The 21,772-nt window shown below is 48.2% G+C and overlaps 1 protein-coding gene across 1 annotated transcript in view; it reads left to right on the top strand.

Moving 5' to 3' along the window:
• Positions 1 to 16: 16 nt before the first annotated feature.
• Positions 17 to 21,772, top strand: part of MTURN (maturin, neural progenitor differentiation regulator homolog) — a 28,880-nt gene continuing 7,124 nt past the window's right edge. The window contains exons 1-2 of the mRNA XM_044679989.1: positions 17 to 500; positions 16,045 to 16,167. Of these exons, the coding sequence (XP_044535924.1) occupies positions 339 to 500; positions 16,045 to 16,167 (285 nt within the window). The 5' untranslated portion in view covers positions 17 to 338. The remainder of the gene's footprint in view (positions 501 to 16,044; positions 16,168 to 21,772) is intronic.

A 21,772-nucleotide genomic window follows, 5' to 3' on the forward strand; every position in this document is an offset into this window, starting at 1 on the left:
GGAGGAGGGGCAGAGCCTGTGGCCGCAGCCCGCCCCCAGCCCGCCCGCCGCCTGCTTTTTCCCCACAACATGTAAACAGTCCCCACTAAGAGTTCTCCAGGGAGCCGGAGCGGGAGAGCCGGTCATTAAAGCAGGTCCGCCAGGAGGAGCCCCACTGTCCCGCGGATTCCCCGGGCCGGACCCGCCGACGAATTGGGAGGCAGGAGCCCGGAGGAAGCCCGGGCTGAGCCGAGCCGAGCGCCGCGCCGCGCAGCGCCCGGGGCGGGGAGAGGCCGCGAGCAGCGCGGGGAGGCCCGGGGAGCGCGGAGGGCAGAGGAGAGGGCAGCGGAGAGGCGGGGATGGATTTCCAGCAGCTGGCTGACGTTGCGGACAAATGGTGCTCCAACACCCCCTTCGACCTCATCGCTACGGAGGAGACGGAGCGGAGGATGGATTTCTACGCCGACCCGGGGGTCTCCTTCTACGTGCTGTGTCCGGACAACGGCTGCGGGGACAATTTTGTAAGTGCCGGGGTGGGGAGGGCTTGGCGCCCCTCGGGCTGGCCTGCTGCGGACTGCCCGGGGGCGGACCCAGCGGCCTGAGCGCACTTGGGAAGCATCCTGGATGGCGCGGCGGCTCGCACCCAGCCGGGATCCGCTTCTGGGAGAGTTGCGCAGGAGTCCAGGAGAGTCAGCCCCGGGGCTGGGGCGAGAACATCCCGGGGGGCCCGGGCGGGTGCCGGGTCCTAAGTGGCCAGCGCTCTGGCACCCCCCCCCCCACTCCAGAGCCCGCCACTCCAGCTGGCAGTAGGCGCCCCCTCCATGTCCTCCCTCCCGCACACTGCACAACTCCTAGGCTTCCCCAAAATCCGACGAGACCCCGCCCTTCTCGGTGATCTCCTGCCCTGGAAATGGGCACAAAGCCGCGGCTCCCTGGGGCCGTGCCTGGGCTCCTGGCCCTTCTGCGGAATCCCCGCCCTGGTCCTAGAAGGCGCCCACCCAGACCCACACCCCCCACCCCCCCACACACACCCACGCACATGTATACACACACATACACACACCCAAGCGCGCAGTAGAGCTTGGGCGCGCCTGTACGGAGGTGCCCGCCCTGCTTCCGCGTTGGTATTAGCTCTAGCGGGCTGTGTGAGCCTGTGTGGGTCCTGACGGGTAACAGCCTGGGAAGGTGGGCTCTGCAGCCTTTTCGGCCACCGGCGGGGGGTGGGGGGGGCGGATTGGAAACGTGCTCCCTTAGCTACAGAATCCTGGGGAAGTCTCCAGTTACCGGAGCCCGGAGCCCACTCCCTTTCCCCTCCCCTCCTGGGGAGGAGTCGGGAAAGATCCTTGGCACCCTCTCTCTCTGCGTTCGGATGGACTAGGGCCTGGAGCTGCCGGAGCCCCCCAGAAAGCCCTTCTTCGCTCCCTCTCACTCGGGGAGGATCAGATTAGAGGGGGCCAGCCTGGAGAAAGGGCGGTGGCGGGGGGGACGCCTGGGCTGACCCAGAGGGGGCCAAGAGAGGATCCCCTGTAGGGATGACCCCTGAACATGGGAAACCTAACCACCACCACCACCACCATTACCCCTCCCCGCCCTCATGGAAAATGGAAGCTGCCCAGGTCACGCTGTGGTCTTGGAAGCTTAGAGCTATGGGGTACCGAGCAATGCTGTGTACCTTCCTCTACCTTCCATGGGGAAGAGGGGCGGGGTCGGAGGAACCCAAGTTCTTGTTCAGCCCAGCCCTAGCCCCATAGGTGGGTCTCAGACAAAACTCTCCTGGGCCGTAAATTCCGACCCCCTGTTCTCCTCTCCCCACCGCCATCCCTGATCTCAGACACCCCACACGAAGTTCAACCTGACTGATTTCTCCATTGCCAAGACTTGGCCCAGGCTCCCCTTCCCCCACCCTACTGTCTTCCCCCCTTTCCCCTCCCCCACCTTCTCCCGGGTCTCAGTTCAAGGCCCTCCCGTCCTTTGAGGCCCAGTTTAGACAGCACCTCTTGCGGGAAGCCTTCCTTCCCTCCAGATTTCTCCCTACACTTTTCCTAGACGTTTCCGGTGCGCTTACTCTGGCCTGCCTTGTGTCACCATTGTGTATCGCCATCTCCACCCCCACTCCCTTTAGGGTAAGCCTTCCTGAGCAGGCATTGCTCTCTTATGGGATCACAGAGCATTAAACCTGGAGACCGCTAGGTGGCGCAGTGAATAGAAAGCCTCCCCTGAACCCTGGAGTCTGGAAGGCTCCTTTTCCTGGGTTCAAGACCGGCTTCAGACGCTGGGCAAGTCATTTAACCCTGTGGGCCTCAGTTTCCTCATCTGTAAAATGAGCTAGAGAAGGAAATGGCAGACCGCTCCAGTATCTTTGCCTAGAAAATCCCAAACGAACTCAGAGCAGACAAGAATGAACAACCACCTTAAACCTCATTTATGCTGTTGAATTGAATTCATATGGATAAAAAGAAATGAGATTTGCTTTCACTTCTGACTGCTTAAAGACTAAGCAAGTGATCCATTCTCCAAGGAGCAGCTTGGTGAATGGGATAAAAGCATAACCGGGTTCAAATCTAGTCTTTTGACAAGAGTAATTCATGTAGCTCTAGGCAAAGTCACCTCCTGACCTTTTCATTCTATATGATAGAAATGGAAGGAACCTCTAGAAGCCATCCAATAATATCCCTTCATTTTGCAGATGAGGAAACTGAGGCTCAGAGGGGGTGAAATTACTTCCCCAAAGTCATACCTACATAAAGGTCTGAGGCAGGAGTCAATGGAAGGTCTTCTGACTCCAAGTCCCTTTTCCCCCAACTCACTCTGCCACATAGACATGGGAGACCTTCTGCATGCCTCTCAGAGAATAGTGCCTACCTGGTATTCTTCAGTTGGTGTGTCTTTGGTTGTTGTAAAGACTGCTTAGGAATTGTGTGGTATTTTGGAAAGAAAACTGGACTCGAAATCCACAAAGTGCTGGACTTGAAGTCAGACCTGGGTTCAAGTCCTTCCCTAGTACTGACAATATGTCTATGAGCTGGTTTCACCTCCCCGAGAAAAATGAAGATATTATTGGCTGTAAGAGTGAGGCTTGAAATCTGGAAGCCCTGAAATCAAGTCCCACCTCTGCCTCAAACTGCCTCTATGGCTCTGGTTTTCTCCTGAGTTAAGCTAATTCATTCACTCAAGGGAGTAATGGCCAGAAGAGGTACTTTTTAAAGTTATTCAGATGTCAAGTGAGACCTTGAAGGAAAAGATTGACACGTCCTATGCAGGTACAATGGCAGAGTTGATTTGATCCTAGTTCGTAGTTCCAGGATGCTATGTCAGAACCCTTGGGAAGATCATTGCTGATAGGTAATTGGTAATAGCTTTCTGGAAGTGGTCCCTTAATTCAACAAGCATTTATTAAGCATCTGCTGTAAACAGGCACTCTTGTACAAAAATGGCAGTGCCTTCAAAAAGCTTACATGGATTTGATAGGAAGGAATTTTTAGTCTGAGTAGTCATAGGATATATGGAGTCAAACCATAGTCAATTGGCACGCCCTTTCCAATGGCAATGTAATATAATTTTGAGCAAGAGGTGCAAAAGGTTGAGCAATGTCCTTCTGAATAAGCTTGAACCCTCTTCTCCTGAGAGCTAGTCATTGTATTCTTTCTAATGTATAGGATCCCAGATTTAGAATAAAAAGGACCTTCTAAACCACCCTGGCCCATCTCATTTTCCAGATGAGGCCAAAGAGGGAAGATAACTCACCCAATTAATTTTTTTTAAATGCCATAATTTGAACCCATATTCCCAGACTCCAAAGCTGGTGGTCTTTCTATGATACCGTATTAACTAACGACCCAACTCCTGTCATATTACCTTTCTAGGATAGCTTTCAAAGCTGAGAATTTCCAGGATATTTTACTCTTACCGATCCCCCCCTCCATTTCACTCATATAGAGTATGTATAATATTGCATCCATTTTATCTATGTATATAAACATAATATTATATTATATGTTGTAAATAATAAATATATTTGTGTATATGTATATACAAATTTTATATGTGCATATAAAGTAATATATTTTATGTGTGTGTATGTAATATACACATTATAGAAATCTAGGTGGTACAATGGATAGATCTCTGGGCTTGGAGTTAGGAAGATATGAGTTCAAATCCTGCCTCAGGATTTTTACCAGCCTCATGACCCTAAGCAAATCATTTAACCTTGGTTTGCCTCAGTTTCCTCTTTTACAAAATGAAATCATGAAACCTGCCTCTTAGGGTGCTTTGAGAATAAAATTAGACAATATTTATAAAGCACTTTGCAAACTTTAAAGCTCTATTAATAGGATATGGTGCTATATCAGATTAATATTCTATGTATTACTATATAGTATAGGTTATATATTGCTGTATCCTGAAGATATGCAAGTAGTAAATTCACTTGATAATGGGCCGCTTTTAATCAGCAGTCTAAATTGCCACGATTTGTAATCACAACAAAAATAACATTTTGCAGGACTAGTTTTAAATGTCACTTTATCTGTAGTGAGCTGGAAAATGTTTTTGTCGATGCTGTCAATTTAATGATTCAAAGAAAGAAAGAAAGTGGAAATGGCCGTCATTTGGTAGGCTACAAGGTTCTCCCAAGTTGCTTCTGGAGGTTACAGCAAACAAGAAAATTCCTTAGCTTTCTTCATCAGATTTTCTTATAGCTTGCTTTGCCAGCTTGTTCCCCTGGTCCCCACTGCTTCCAGTGTAGGGGGTTAAATTGAGAAATGAAGATAAATCTTGAGAAAACTCGCTTCAGTGAAATCTGATCAACTGAGGCAGAGAAGGGTGTAACCCTTCCTTGAAGTATCTCGAATTGATGGGCCAGTAGACTAATAAAAGTTTCCCAAGAGCAGGGACTGGAGTATTTTGTCTTTCTTTGTCTTCTCAGCTCTTTGATATGGCCTGGAATGCAGCAAGCACTTAATAATTGCTTGTTGACTGACTGACAGAAGTGTCCCTGAGTATTCAATGGGAACTTCCCTAAGACTTACCAAGAAACCAACAGAGGGGGACTTCCTCCTGGTTTCTGTTGGGATGATCTGAATGTTCTCTTTTCTGTCCCATCCTCCTTGCCTCCCCCCAGCTTTCCAGCTCCCTTTATGGATTGTCTTCCCCATTAGAATATAATCTTTTTTTTTTTTTAAACACTTACCTTCTGTCTTAGAGTCAATACTGTGAATTGGTTCCAAGGCAGAAGAGGGGTAAGGGCTAGGCAATGGGGGACAAGTGACTTGTCCAGGGTCACACAGCTAGGAAGTGTCTGAGGTCAGATTTGAACCCAGGACCTCTTGTCTCTAGGCCTGGCTCTCAATCTACTGAGCCACCCAGTTGCCACCAGAATATAATCTTGTTGAAGACAGAGACTGTCCTTCTTTCTGCCTTTATGTGTATATCCAGTGCTTAGGCACAGAGTTGGTATCTGTCTATCCTTTTGTTATTCAAATGTTTTTGGGTCACATTTGACTCTTCATGACCCCATTTGGATTTCTCTTGGCAAAGATACTGGAGTGGTTTGCCATTTCCTTCACCTTATTTTGCATATGAGGAAACTGAGGCAAACAATTGTTCATAGCTAGAAAGTGTCTGAGGTCAGATTTGAACTCGAAAAGGAATCTCCTTGATTCCATCCATTGTGCCACCTGGCTGTCCACATCTATCATTCTGTCCATCCCTCTGTTATCTATATATCCATCAGTCTATCCATCCACCGTCTTATCCACCTATCCATTTATCCCTTTTTTCTACCTAAGCCTATCCTCTCAACTTTAATAAATACATATTTGCTATATGAAATGAAATGAGAATAAATGCAAAGTCTACATCTGGGCTTAAGAAATCAATTTCCTAAGTAGAAGATAGCTAGACAGCAGTTCCCCCAATAAAAGTGACTTGCCCCAGGGTCACACAGCTGGGAAGTGTCTGAGGCCAGATTTGAACCCAAGTCCTTCTGGCTCTCTGTCCACTGAGTCACCAAGTTGGCCCTCGGATAGCTCTCTTTTTGAATGTCTTATCAGGAACGCAGACCAGTCTTATTCTGCTTGACTTTGGAAGGCAGAACTAGAAACTATAAGTAAAAGAAACAGAGAAACAAAATTGAGACTTGATACCAGGAAGGATGTTCTACCCATTCGAAAGTAGAATGAACTGCCTGGGAGAGAGCGAGTGCCCCTCAGGGATGGCATGGCCACCGCCAAATGCTGGAGGATGACCACTTGCAAAATAGGTTGTCGAAGGGATTCTCGTTCATGCCTGAGATTGACTGGAGAGCTTCCGGGGTCCCTTTTCAGCTCTTGGAGTCCTCTTGGCTTCTGTTTGTTATGGGCCCCTACTTGGGTTACTTCCCTTGAGCGGGAGGCCTTCAAGCATTCGGTTTCCGCTGCCTAGTCAGTGAAGAGTGCCAGGGTGCTGGTGGCCGGCCACTTCCTCTCTGGAGAGGTCATTCTGGTGGGAGCAGAGATGAACGCCATCGTACTGGACAGGTTCACTCCAGGAACCAGCAGGAGGGCTAGCCATTGGGCACAGGTGTGCCAGCCGGTTTCTCTGCCAGGCCAACTCTGAGCTCCCTCCCCAGGGTTCTATTAGGCTCCAGGAGTATGTTATTGGCAACAGCTGATGTGCCAGATGGGCACACAGGGTGTGTATGTGTGTGTGTGTGTGTGTGTGTGTGCGTGAACGCACTACTTGAGACAGGTAGGAGTAACTCCTTTAATCCTAGCATACATTGAGCTCTGTCCTAGAACTTTAATGATTTAAGAGAAAAGGGGGCAAACGGAGAGCAGTGCAGACAAGAACCAACAACCCAGCTAGGCTCGTGTCAAGAAATCCTTCTAGGGGGCAGCTGGGTAGCTCAGTGGATTGAGAGTCAGGCCTAGAGACGGAAGGTTCTAGGTTCAAATCTGGCCTCAGATACTTCCCAGCTGTGTGACCCTGGGCAAGTCACTTGACCCCCATTGCCCACCCTTACCACTCGTAAAGTTGAAAAGACCTTGTACCACCAAGGAGCCAATACACAGAAGTTATGGGTAGAAAGGAAGGAAGGAAGGAAGGAAGGAAGGAAGGAAGGAAGGAAGGAAGGAAGGAAGGAAGGAAGAAGTCCTTCTAACAGTCGGGGGTCTCCAGGAGCAGACTGGCCTGGGAGGCTGAGCGAGACCTTCCACCGGATAAGCCTGGATCTCTTGTGTTGGATGCAGAGGGGATTCTTCAGTGTTCAAGTTGGACTTGAAGCTCCCTTTCAATTCCTCACCAGAGAATCTGTGCATCTGACACCATTCTGGGATGCCTTTGGGGGTGTGCAGGATGTTTGGACGGGGAGGCCAGCCCCAGAGGGGGTGACCTAGAAGTTTACTTGTCCTGAGAACCAAGGCTGGATTAAGCAATTTAGCCTTCAACTGGGCAGGTGTATTTGGCTGGCTTAACTAGCACCCGGAGCCTTCTTCATGGCTAAAATGAGCAGGTGGGGTCTCTAAAGACCCTTCTAACTGCAGTGGTTCTCTCTCCACAAAACAGGCATTGAGCAAGCATTTCCTCTGTGCCAGGCACTGTTCTGTGACCTGAGACAAATCTATGGCAAGAGGCCCTCAGGCTTTGTGGCTGACTAAGTCGGGGTTGTTAGTGGGAGATGAGTGAATGCAAAAGTTCTTAACCTGGAGTCCTTTCAGCCAGGGACAGTGTCTCCATGGTCAGTCCCTTCCTGGATGGAAGTGGGGCATGGAGGAGAAGGATTTCTCTTTCACACTTGCCCCAAGTTGGATCTGCTCCCAGAACCCAGGGGTTCTAGGTCCCCCTAGATCTCTAACCATTATTCTGCACCAAAGATTCTATCCCAAGGGTGGGAAAGCCCCCAGTAACTCTTCCTTCTGCACCACAGGAGAGGTGGGAGGTCTCTGCAAATAAACGGCATGACTCACTGTGGCAAGCAAAGGACCGGAAGGGTCTGGCCAGAGTCCCACCAATATTGAATTTCCAGAACCATACCAAGGGCCACCAGCCTTGACTTTGCAGATATCATGAAATGATGAGCCAGAGGAGTTGGGGTCAAGGGAGAAAGAGAATGACTAAAATGACTGAGAGAGAGTGTGTGTGTGTGTGAGAGAGAGAGAGAGAGACAAAGAGAGACAGACAGACAGACAGACAGACAGACAGACAGAGAGACAGAGAAAAGAGAGACAGAGAGGGAGAGAGGGAGAGAGACAGACAGACAGACAGACAGACAGAGAGACAGAGAGAAAAGAGAGACAGAGAGACAGAGAGACAGACAAGAGACAGAGGGAGAGGGAAAGAGAGGAGAGAAACAGAGACAGAGGGAGAGAGATAGGGAACAGGGGAGGGAGGATTATTGATTTGGGGATACTATTTATTTGTTGTAAATAGAGAATGTTTCTTAGACCTGTAAATCCAATTTTACTAAATTCTGTTAAATCTTGTTACAATCCTCCCCCCCCCAACTTGTTTTACTATTTCGATCATTATATTTCAACATCGTGGGCTTTCTTTGTAATCTTATGCATTTCATTTGATGGACTTAAAAACATGATTCAGAGAAAGGCTCCATGGGTCTCGTCAGTCTGTGGAAGGCATTTATGGCTTTCTCGTGTGTAAAGTGAGTGGGTGCTTAACCTCTGAGGTCCCTTCCAGCTCTAAACATGCATGTGATAGGTGGGTGGGAAGGAGGGAGGTGGAGGGAGAAAATTTGGAACTGAAAATAAAATTAACTTGACTAAGAACAAATAAAGATGTGCTCCTGGCTGACTGTGTTGGTTTGAGGAGGGATTTCCGGAAGCTCAACCAAAAAGCATTTGGGTGCTGAGGCCACTAAAAGAACATTGAATTTGGGAGTCAGATTCTAATCCTTCCTCTATTACTAAGCCTTTATGACCCTGGTCAAATCATTCTACTTCCTTATCTTGCAGAATAGAAGGGGCATCCAGTAGGTATATAATAAATGCTCATTGGTTCTAAAATGAAGTGGTTGGCCTTGTGGCTCATGAATGCCTTTAAGGCGTGGCTTGGCTTTTATTTTCAATCCTCAGGACTGTCCTAGCACTGTTTCTTGCCATAGATGGTATTTAATAAATGCTTCTAGGCTTAGCTTAGAGGCTCTATCTCTAAGGTCACTTCCAGCTCTGAGTCAAGGAAAGAAAACGGTACAGTAGACTGAGCCCTGGATTAGGGAGGCCGAGGGGTTGGAGTTTGAATCAAGGTTCTGTCATTGATTACCTTTTTCCCTGGGCATGTTATTTTACATTCCTCTTCCCTTCTGGCCAGTGAGGAGATTGAACTAGATAACCTCCAAAGTCCTTCCTAGCCCTAGCTCTTATTTTTGTCTAAATCCCCATCATCTGGCACACAGTAGGTGCTTAATGAATGTTTGCTGATTGACTAATGATCCTAAGATCCTTGATGTGGATGGGGCGGGGTGGGGATGGAGGTGGGGGGCAAAGAAGGAAAAGAAAACTTCAGAGCCTTTATAAACACTGATAAAAAAAATATTGCCCAAGCTGATCTAATATACGCTGTTGTTTTCCTGAGGTTTCTGCCCCCTGTGAAATTCCCATCTGGTTGTCCAGGTGAGAATGAGTTTTCCAAGTAGGAGTGTGTTCTGTTCCATCAGCTTTTCATTGCATGAAATAGGTGTGAATTTGTGATATTGTCCAACCTCCTTCCCCAACACAGAGCTGGCTGTTGAAGGCTCTCCCACCTGTTTATAGAAAGCACATTTCTCCCATGTTTTCCTATCTATCTGTGAGCAGGCCATCCATTTATTTCATTCCCAAGGCTAGATCTTTGGGGTTGGGGGTTGGGGGGGCGTGGAGATCAGGATTTAGATGTTTCTGGAGCAGCCTGTGTATTTTGGTCAGCATTCTTGTCATCAGGCATCAAGGTGATAACATTCTTTTATTACTGATAGAGGCATGTTTAACCCTCTATCCAATCTCAGCATAGGGTTATTTTGGGAGTAAGAGATTGAATCCCAACCCTGCCTGCCACTCACCACAGTGGAACCTTGGGCAACCAGCCGACCCATCAACAAGCATTTATTATATATTATATTACGTTACGTTATATATCACATTATATTGCAATGTACCAGGCCCTGTTCTAGGCACAGAGGTACAATACAAGACACATTCTATCAGGAGAAGCCAATAAGGACATATATAATTATATACAAAATAAACATAAAAGACAAATATATAATATTCACAAAGCAGTTAAAGACAAGATAGTTTGGGAGGGAGGTCACCGGCATTCTTGGAGATGGAGAAAGGCAGCATGCTGAAGACTGGGCGCCTAAGTGGGCAAATCACTTAATTTCTTTGTGACTCAGTTTCTGCATTTGTAAAATAAGAGAGTTGAACTAGATGTTCTCTAAAGTCCCTTCCAGCTCTGCCAGATCTCTGCACTCATTCCTAGCCAACCTTAAGTTGGACCTGGCTACAAACCGCTTAGGAGAGATCCCTCATTACTTATTTATTGTCTTCTGTTGTTTATTTTGATGTGTTCCCAATGAATAATTTGCAAACGTTTTTCCAGACCTGAGCAAATGCTAATTAATGCAAGATTTGGTGCTTTAAGGTTATAAAATATTGTCATCAGCAGAGAAAAATGCAGTTGAGGCAGATCTGAAAAGCGGATTCTTGAGCATTAGAGAAGGGACAACTGAGCGAGTTGGTGCTGGGCAGACTTTGGTTTCAGCAGAATTTCGTCCTGGCCAGATCCTCAGTGGCCAAGAATTAGGGTGTCAAGAGTTGTCCAGGTGCTCTACACCTGAGCCAAGTGGACTCATTCTTAGAAACATGCAAGAATGAATTCTCTCCCTGAAATAGATTTCAAAATGGGCTAACACGGAGACCGTGCTCCTTATGAGATAGTGCTTTACGTGCCTTTATTGTGTTTCAGTGGGAAGAACACTGGATGAGAAGAGAAGACTTGAGTTCAAATTCCAGCTCTACTACTTGCTACCTGTGTGACCTTGGACCAGTCACTTCATAGTTTCCTCATCAGTGAAAAGAGAATTATGTAGGACTTAGTTTCAAGTGCTGTCTCTGCCACTCACTCCCTGGGTGACCTCAGGAAAATCGCTTCCCTTTTCTCTAGCCTTGGTTTCCTCACCTGTAAAATGGAGGGTGTTCTTAGCTCCTTTAAGGCTCTAAGTCTTCTGATTCTATCATCCTGGATTCTGGGTCTAATTTCCAACTATGTGATATTGGCCAAGTCATTTTACCTCTGGTTTATAACATCCTTATCAGTAAAATGAGAAAGTTGAGGGTTTTTATTTATAAAATGAGGGGGGGGGGGGCAACTAGATGGCTCAGTGGATAGAGAGCCAGGCCTGGAGGTCCTGACGGGCTCAAATCTGGCCTCAGACACTTCTTAACGAAGTGACCCTGGGCAAGTCATTTAACCTCAGTTGCCCAGCCTTTATTGCTTTTCTGCTTGGAATCAATAGTATCGATTCTAAGACAGAAGGTAAGGGCTTAAAAAATAAAAACAAAATAAAATGTTTTCCTAAGGAAGAATACTTTCCTTACCCCCAGTTTTTAAAAAAAAGGTATGAGTTGCTTTTAATTCCAAGTGAAAGACTGTTTTAAGAGGGAGCTTTCAGAATTGGATCTCTGGTTTCCTCCATGGAGGAAACTCCAGGGGAAGAAATGCCTTCTGTGGATACAAAGTAGCGGCTGTCTGCAACATAGAATCCTAAAGGTCTGATAATGATCTCGGGGTCAGAATGAGTCAGAAGCAGGAGTGAAATGCAGCCTGGCCTTCCCAGCCCTTCTCCCTGGGGCCTCAGCTTACCTTTCCAGCCTCATTAGGCCTTCCTTCCCTCCCAGCATCCTGTGACCCATCCAGATCCTTTTGTTGCTGGAATACCAAAGGATTTCTCCAGTTTCTGGGTGTTTGCTCCCTCCTCACTGCTGCCTCTTAGGATACATTGTTTCCTTTGTCATTCAGCTCAAGGACTGTGAATTACATGTAACTTTCCCTACGCCCCCTGCTGTGAACGCCCTTTCCTGCCCCTCCCCCTTACTGTGAATAGATGTTCTGTGCCCTTTGTCTCTCCTCATAGAATAGAAGCTCCTGGAGGGCAGGGGCTGGTTTGGAATGTCACCAGGACACACTGAAACGGTTTGCAAAGTTATTCACTTGCTTTTTCTCCTTTGATCTTCACTATGACCCTGTGAGGAAAGGGCATTTTTATTCCCATCTTGCTTATGGGGAAACTGAGGCTCAGTGGGGTAAAGGGACTTTCTTCAGGGTCTCACAGAGGGTATCTAATGGTGGGTGGAAAGCCAAACCCTCCACCCCTGTCTGGCATTCTAGGCATTACTGTATGTTTGTTTTTCAGTCATTTTCAATTGTGTCCAACCCTTTGTGGCCCTATTTGGGGTTTTCTTGGCAAAGATATTGGAGTGGTTTGCCATTCCCTTCTCTGGTTCATTTTCCAGCAGAGGAAAAAGAGGCAAACAGGGTGAAGTGACTTGCCCAGGATCACCCAGCTAGTGCCTGAGACTGGACGTGAACTCAGGAAAATGAATCTTCCTGATTCCCAGTCCATTGCACCAGCCAGCTGCCCCATCCACATTTTACGAATGAGGAAAACAAGGCTCTGAGATGAAGTAAGCTGCCCGCGGGCACCAGGGCTTGCTGACTCCAAATCCAGCCCCCCTGGCTTCCTGGCCCATTCATCTTCCCAAGAGAACACAAGATTCCTAGACATCCTTTGTAACAACCAAGAGGAGAAGCTAATCTTGAACTCTCCCAAGGATACACGAGCATTTGAACCTAAGTCTTTCCTGGTCTGGAAAAGAGAAAGCTCAAAGCTGTCCTGTATAAGAGGGTTTGGACTTGTTCTCTGAGGGCCCAGAGGGCTCAGAGAGGCAGAACCAGAAGTAAGGGGGATGGGGTTATGAGGAAGCAAATTGAGACTTGGTGGCACAGTGAACTTCTTGGCCAGAGTAGAATGGCTGTTCCACATGGTGAAGTTGGTTTCTCCTCATTGGAGTATTCAAGCAAAGGCTGGTTGGGCGCGTGTTGGGCCTCCTTCCTGTAAAGGCAGAAGGGTTCTTTTGAGGGAATGGTTTGGGCAAGACAGTTCCTGCCAGCTCTGAGGTTCTGTGATGCTCCAGCTCCAAGCCTGGCACTCTTGCCAAGCACTCTGGCAAAGAAAGGCCGGTGTGGCTTCCTGGTGCCACATCCCAGCCCATCTTATTTATTAATAGAAGAAGGAAAGCATGCTTGGTAAGCAGAATCTCCCCAGACACCATTCCCTTTTCCTTCCTTTCATTCTCTGCTTTGTCACCGTAGTTCCCTAGACACACACACACACACACACACACACACACACACACACACACTCCTCTCTCACCCTCCCTCACCCCCACTCCAGGTTGATTGGTTTCCTCAGACTTTCCCCAAGGTCTGCCATTCTTGGCGCTGCCCCAGGGTTCTGCCCGTGCCCTTGGGCACAGGCTGATGCTCCTCCCTGGTGTAGATAGGAAGAGCAGGGTTTCTGAATCTGGAAAGGGCCGGCCTCTTCTGGGGGCGTACTCTAGATATTAGGACACATAGAGGAAAGCTTGCCCAGGGCTTAAAAAATGTGCTGAAATGGATAGCCTCATATGGAAAAGACTTTTTTGTCCTTCACAAATATGCAAATACTGATAGCCTTAGCACATGTTACTTGCTGTGGGGTGTGAGTAGAAAAGATACTAAGCGGAAAGCCTGGGCGCCGTGGGGGGGGGAGGGGGAGGACAATTCCAAGTATTCAATCCTGGCCCAGCTATGTGGGACCGTGGTAAGTCAACTTAACCCCACTGAGCCCCTGCTCTTTGCCTGCGTGAGAATGGCTGTGATCATTTCCCTATCAGTGTCCCTGAGTGGTCGCCAAAGAGCTCTTTATGAAACTTAGAGAGCTCTAGTAACGTGTATTATTTTTAATGACATTTTATTTCCCCCCAATTATATGTTAAAACAATTTTCAACATTCATTTTCTTTAAAATTTTGAGTTTCAAATCATCTCCCTCCTTCCTGCCCTCCCTGAGACGGTAAGCAATCTGATAGCGATTTTATGTGTGCAACTCGGTAAGACATGTTTCTGTATTAGTCATTCTGTGGAAGAGATCTTGTACCAAAAAAAAGGAAAAGAAGAGAAAAGTGAAATATAGTATGGTTCGGTCTGCATTCAAACGCTATCAGCTCTTTCCAGAAGGGCAGAGGGCTGGGATTGTCTTGGATCATTGCAAGTGGTGTTTATTATTATTATTATTATTATTATTATCATTATCATTATCATTATCATTATCATTATTATCATTATTATGTTTCTGTTGTTAATTCCAGATTAATATCCTACCTCTGGCCTTATCCCTCCCATGTTAATTTAGGCCAAACAGCTAACTTCCCTGGGCCTCAGTTTCCTTTTCTGTAAAATGAGGGCATTTGGAAGAGTTGGCCTCTGAGGGCTACATTTCTGGGATCCTGTTACATTCCTACATCCCACATTCTTGGGATCCTGTTCCTGGTTTCAGAGAATGACAGATTTAGAGACTGTGAGGTCCAGACCTAGACGGGTCTTTGGAAGCCATCCAATCCTCCCCTCTTGTTTCACCTCTAAGGCATAGGTAGCTTAGTAGAATTCACGCTCAGGCTCGCTGCCTCCAGATCTCCCGTCCTTTCTGTGGCACTGGGGCATATCTTACTGCTCTCCCCCCCACACCCTTTTTCCTCCCAACCATTTAAAAGAAACCTTACCCTCTCTCTTAGAATCAAAACTAAGTATTGGTTCCAAGGTAGAAGAGCAATAAAGGCTAGGTGATGGGGGTTAAGTGACTTGCCCAGGGTCACACAGGTAGGAAGTGTCTGAGGTCAAATTTGAACCCAGGACTTCCCATCTCTGGGCCTGATATTCTATCCACTGAACCACCCAGCTGCCCCATTCCCCCCGCCCCCAAGCATTTTTTAAAAACTGAAGACCAATCAGCCTGAATGCCTTTGCTTAGGAATGGAAAAGCATTTATTAAATGTTCCCTCTGTGTCAAGAACTGTGCTGAAATGCTCCAGATACAAATAGAAAATGGAAAAGGGCCCAAGAGCTGCCTAAGAGCTCATCTTCTGAGAACAGGATAAGGTGGATCGTTTTTATTAAGTCAGCCTTGCCCCTTCCCTCCTCAGCTGCACAGGACTGTCTTGGGAAGGGCCAACAAGGAGAAAAGGGGCCTGAGTCTCTCTCCAGTTATTCAGGAGCTGATTGATCTAGACCCCTAACGTCTTCTCTGCCTCCCCTTCCTGACTCTGCGACCACAGGCTGAGCGATGTAACAGAACTGAAGACAGGGGCTTAAAACTCTGAGGCTGCTACTTGTTAGCAGGCCTGATTGAAAGGACAGAGGTCCTGGGTTCAAATCTGACCTTAGACACATCCTAGCTGAGTGACCCTGGGAAAGTCACTTAACCCCCATTGCCCGGCCCTTACCGCTCTTCTGCCTTGGAACTGATACCCCATATTGCTTCCAAGACAGAAGGGAAGGGTTTAGGGGCAGCTGGGTAGCTCAGTGGATTGAGAGTCAGGCCTAGAGATGGGAGGTCCTAGGTTCAAATCCAGCCTCAGACGCTTCCTGGCTGTGTGGCCCTGGGCAAGTCACTTGACCCCCATTGCCTACCCTTACCACTCTTCCACCCAGGAGCCAATACCCAGAAGTTAAGGGTTTAAAAAAAAAAAAAAGAAGAAGAAGGGAAGGGTTTACCATAAAATAAGAAAGGATGGGGTGGAAGGAAAGAGTGGGATCGCTGGCTAACATGGGGTTTGAGCCTGATCTCTGGCTGGTCCTTTATGTAAACCATTTGCTCCATTAGGTAGCTGTTCCCTTGCTGAGGGTTCTCTGTGAGGCCTGCTTTAAACTGCGGGAAGTTTTAAGCGTCATAGTTTCAGAAGGGGAAAGAAAAGCAAGTGACCGTCTCCATTTTCCAGGAGCCCTAATGACGAGTGTGTGTTTGTTTTTCTGCTTTCCTTCTCCGGTGGGGGCTCAGCACGTCTGGAGCGAGAGTGAAGACTGCTTGCCTTTCCTGCAGTTGGCGCAGGATTACATCTCCTCTTGTGGCAAGAAGACCCTCCATGAAGTGTTGGAAAAAGTCTTCAAGTCATTCAGACCTGTAGGTGCCCGCTTGGCTTCTCAAAGGCTTCTTTGATAAGCATGTTGGGAATCCAGGGAGGATGTGGGGAGAGCAGGCGAAAGGCAGGCTGACTAAGTGTTATTGTTTGGCCGGCCCTCTGGCTGCAGGAGAGCTCTGGGTGTTGTGGGAAAGGCTCCCTTTCCTGGGGTGGGAAATCATTCCTCTGAACCGGCTGGCCGGTGAAACGAGGATGATTATTTCCAGCAGTCGCTCGGGGGAGTCGGGAATCCCGGTCATGGCAGGAAACGTTAACTACATGCCGGTCAAATACTTTTCGGACCCAGTTTATCCAAGACCTGACTGTTTGCCCACCCCGAGCCTATAAGCCAGGACTTGGGGACCCACTTCCGCCTGAAGTCCAAACGAGAGGACTCTCTCGTGTTTAGGAGATTTCCTGCCATTTCGAATCTGTTTCCAGGGCAGCTCGGTGGCTCAGTTCCTAGCTGTGCGACTCTGGGCAAGTCACTTGACCCTCATTGCTTAGCCCTTACTGCTCTTCTGCTTTGGAGCTGACACACAGTATTAATTCTAAGATGGAAGGTAAGGGCTTTAAGAAATAAATCCATTCCCTAAACCTTTATTCCCCCCTTAATCCTAATGTTTCCCAGCACCCAAAAAGGTTTTAGAAATTGACCCCTCGGGGGCAGCTGGGTAGCTCAGTGGATTGCGAGTCAGGCCCAGAGAGATGGGAGGTCCTGGGATCAAATCTGGCCTCAGACACTTCCCAGCTGTGTGACCCTGGGCAAGTCACTTGACCCCCATGGCCTAGCCCAGTGGTTCCCAACCTTTTTTGGCCTACCACCCCTTTTCCAGAAAAAATATGACTTAGCCCCCTGGAAATTAATTTTTTTTTAATTTTAATAGCAATTAATAGGAAAGATAAATGCCCCTGTGGCCATCACCGCCTCCCTGGATCACTGCAGCACCCACCAGGGGGTGGTGGCGCCCACTTTGGGAATCATTGCCCTTTCCACTCTTCTGCCTTGGAACCAGTACACAGTATTGACTCTAAGACGGAAGGTGAGGGTTTTAATTTTTAAAAAGAAATAAAGAAAAGAAAAAAGAAATTGACCCCCTCCCGCTCTATTTTTGGGGTCTCTTTTGGGACTCAGACACACAGGCTCAGTGTAGCTTCTTCGGGTCTCCCTGGTTCATCTGTGATGTACCAGTATTAATGCCTCTCATGTCTCGCTTCATGGGATTCTCCTGTGTCTCTGGCGTGGAGCCTCCCACTGCAGGACTTCTGTTTGGCAGTCTGGAGGTGCTCCGGCCGGCTCCCGTTTCCCTCAGCCTGACTCCGGTGGCAGGAATGTCCAGAGGGTTAGTGCACGTGATGTTTCAAGGCCTCTGAGTGTGAGGAAATGGCCCAGACTGGGTGACGAGGAGGGTTATAAATGGGAATAAAGGAGGATTGTCTGCATTTTGTGGGTGAAGCTTTCTGCCCATCCCTCTGCCAAACTCTGCTCTTTCCAGCCTCCACGTCTTCCCTTCTCTGCCTCCTTTCCTTCCTTCCCTCCTTCCCCCTCCTCCTGCTTTCTTCCTGGGGGATAGTTTCTGATGTAACAAAGTGAGGAACAGCGAGATGTTGCTGATTCTTTTTTTAAAAGCCCCGCTGAGTCCATCACAGGCTTTTCTGGCCCCCCAGGCACGTCCCAGAACTGAAACCAGAGAATCAGAATCACTTGATAAAGCAGCAGCCATGGCTGACCGTCTACGTAGCATATAGTGCTACATATTGTGCCCCTGTCGCCCCTCAGCTCTCTGCTAACTGGCACCAAGTGGGATGATTCCGTTCTGTTTTTGAAACCCTCACCTTCCGTCTTAGAATCGCTACGAGTATTTGGTTCCAGAAAAGTGGGCAATGGCGGTTAAGTGACTTGCTCAGAGTCACCCAGCTAGGAAGTGTCCGAGGTCAGATTTGAATCCAGAACCTCCTGACTCCAGACCTGGCTCTCTATCCACTGATTGCCCTGAGGGATTCCATTCTTCCAAGTTGAACTAACTTTGAATTTTTTTTTTTTTTTTTTTTTTTTTTTTTTACTTTCTATGGCTCTTGCTCTGGATCTCTTCTTGCCCTGATTCTGCTTATACATTTGTGGCATTCAGTGCCCACCTGCCAAGGGCTGGGGGGGACAGAGACAAAGCACAGACCAATCCCTCATCCCAAGGACTTTCCTCCTCCTGAGCGTTACAGCACTCACAAAGCTGTAACAGTGTTTTAGAAAGACACATACAAAGCCCACGAGAGTAAAACAGTGGCCTCAGCTTTGGGGAAACGGGAGCAATTCACGTGGCTGCTCGGAGAAGACGAGGAAAGGGCACTTTGTGCCTTCCAGAACTGTGGTGGGCATTGAGACTGGTAGTGTGTGTTCCTCTGCCCCCCTCCTGGTGTTCAGCCTTCCCCGGGGCATTCCCTTTGGGGGCTGATGGGAGATCTTTATGTTTCTGTTCTGAAAAAGAAACTTATTGCCACAAATCTTGCGTTCAGAGGAATGCCTGAGCTGGCTGGAGGGTTCATTAATCAGGAAGGACTTCTGCCTCCTTTTGCCAGAAAGTATGGTGATGCCCTCCACCTTCCCCAGTGTGCCTCCCCACAGTGCCAAGCAAGCCCTCTGGTGCTGTTTGTGTGTGTGCCTGTGTGTATTTGCATGTGTGTGTATGTGTGCCTATGTGTATTTGAACATGTGTGCTTGTGTGTGTTTGAATGTGTATGTCTGTGTGTGTTTGAACATGTGTGTTTGAACATGTGTTTTAGTGTATCTGTGTTCCTGTGTGTATTTGAATGTGCGTGTGTCTGTGTCTATGTGTATTTGAGAGAGAGAAAGGGGGAGAGAGAGAGAGAGAGAGAGAGAGAGAGAGAGAGTGAGTGTGTGTGTGTCCATTGGAACAGAGAAACTTTCCAACCCAAAGTTTTTCTTTCTCTTCCTTTCTCTCCTGTCTTCCTCTGCTCCAGCCCAATAGGAAAGATTGATGTTGGAGAAAATTACCAAGTGGCCAGACCTGAAAAAGAGATCTGTCTGGGGCTCTGATGGGGAGGAAATAAACCTCACTTTCTAATTTTCTGGATCCAATCTTTATTCTTCCTAGAGCTTCAGCTAGTTATTTTTGTACCCAGGCCGGGAAGGGGCGGTAGGCTCGACTGGGGCGTAACATGGGCGGCCGGGGATGGAGGCACCCTGGGACAGCATGAGTAAGCTGCTGCTGGAGGGGAAGGAAGTCAGCCTTGGGAGAAGGCCACAGCCTCTGCTGCTATAGGAGTGAGGCTAGGCAAAGGAGCGAGCCTGCCAAAAGGAGTCAGAGACTTCTCTCCCCAGTTAGGACAAACACTTTGGCTCTTCTCTAGGTGGACCATCTTTTTTGGATGCCTTTAAAGGCCTCCTGCCCATGGTTTGCTACCTTAGGTGCTAGACCGTGAGTTAAATGGACACAGACCCTCCTGGATAGGGGCCCCACCCCCACCCCATTGTGAGTTTTTCTTTTTTTCTTTCTTTTTTTTATGGGCATCTGCTTTATGGAGGAACGTCGTAGGGTTGACAACGTGGGGATTTTGTGTTCCCTTGACACCTTGTGAGTGGAGAGAAGGGGAACAGAAGAGGATGGGAAGTAAGACTGATAGTGAACAGGGCTTGGGGAATACCTCTGTGCCTCTTCCCCCACAGACTTGAGAAGGGGGCAGGAAACCAGTTTGTAAAGGGTCATCCATATATCCCAAGCCACTTGAGTGAATATAGGAGCCTGAAATAGATGATAGTGGAAAAGAAGCTTGTCTAAAGCAGTGTCCAAGCTTGTATTAATGCCTCACCTCCTCTTGTCGGGCATCAGGCACTGTCTGAAGCCTGGGAAGAGAGAAGCAATCTCTGATCTCCAATGAACTGAACTGAGATTGGAGCTCTTGAACTATGCTGTTCTGATGCCACTCTGCTTCCTTGAGGGACAGTTTCCTTACTTTGTCAAATGATGGCCTGTGGGGGCCCCTTTCCCTCTAGATAGCGATCTAAGATGGAACGCCTCTGAAGCAGGAGCTGACAGATATTATCATCCTCATTTTTAAATTGAGGCAATGGAGGCTCAGAGGGAAGTCACTTTTCTGAGATCATGCAGCTAATAAGAGTCAGGTGGGATTTGAACCCAGGTCTTCTGGATTCTGAGGCCAGTACCTTAACTATACTGCCTCATTGACAAGTCCTGAAAATGGTCCCAAGTGTGGGTGCCTGATGTGAGGCTTGGGTCTGCACAGGAGACTAGAAGAACTGAGTCACTTGGTTCTCCTCTGGTAGCGGTGCTGGTTTCTAGGGCAGTGGGCCCAAAGCAGGCAGAGACAAGAGAGCTAAGAAGCTAGGGCTGGTGTCCTCTCCTGCTTGGGGAAGAGCCAGCCTTGAAAATCATGGTCACCTGGCTGTAAAAACCCCTCCAGCCTGAGGCTGAGCTGAGCAGGTTTAGGAGCCATTCCTTTTGGATAGCAGGGCCAGACGTGGCGTAAAGCTGGCTTTTCTTCCTTCTCCCTAGGGAGCTAGAAGATGATATAGTGAAGAGAGCCCTGGATTTGGAGTCTGAGACCCCGAGTTGGAATTCTGGCTCTGCTACTACTTACTGAATGTTTGAATTTGGCCAGGTCGCTTCTCTCTGCACCTCTTCTAGTTCTCACAGGTCTATAACCCACTAACGGGCCATTCCCAAAGTCCCTTCTAAGAAAGCACCTTCTAAGCTTTCCCATGCCCCAGGGGCAAGGTGGGTTCCCATGGCAGTGGGCATGTGGGCAGAGAGGCAGTGGGAATGGGGAAGGAGCCTGGCCCCTCCCAGTCTCCTCCTTGCCCTGGCTCATGATGGGCGCAGCTGGTACAGCTCAAACCAGCAGAATTTTCAGAGAACCTTGTTCTTGGGCCAGGCTTGTGGAGGCTTGGGACATGGGGGCGACCACTGGCTTTAGAGTCTGAGTAAAGGAAACAGAATTGTTACCTGAGTGACCCAGGGCAAGACTTCTACTGGCCGGGTCTCAGTTTCCTCATCTTGTAAAAAGATGGCATTGGAAAATAAATTCAAAAATAGTTGTTTGAAGAGTCATACACACTGCCTTCCATCAACCTCGGGAAGTAGGATAGGACTGGGGCCCTTCCTAGGTCTAGATCTCTGATCCCATGATGGGGATCTCCTGGGACGCAGACGGTCAAGACAAAAATGACTCACTCAGCATGGCAAGATCTGGACAGAAGCATCGGGTTGGTAAAGTTTGCCTGCTTCGCCCCCAGACTTCCCTTCTCCATTCACTGCCTGCCCTGCCCCCCTTTTTTGCCACGTCAGGCATCCAGGGGATGCTTCCAGAGATCTCTTAGGAAAGGAGCACTTAGTCACTTCCCCTTAACAGAAACCTCCGTGGTGGTGTTCTCCCAGAAACATTTTCTTCTCAAATGTTCTCTTTGACTTTGGGCTGGAAATCCCAGCAAGGCCTTTGAGACGGCAGCTATTTAACACAATTCCATAGGCACCTCCCGAGCGTGGACTCTGGTGCCAGGCAGTAGGAAAGGGAAGAGAAATAGTGTCTGACCTCAGGAGTTTACATTCTGTGTCAGTGGAGGAGAGAAGGAGA

The sequence above is a fragment of the Gracilinanus agilis genome, chromosome 5 (genome assembly GCF_016433145.1).
Source record: "Gracilinanus agilis isolate LMUSP501 chromosome 5, AgileGrace, whole genome shotgun sequence".
Lineage (NCBI taxonomy): Eukaryota > Metazoa > Chordata > Mammalia > Didelphimorphia > Didelphidae > Gracilinanus > Gracilinanus agilis.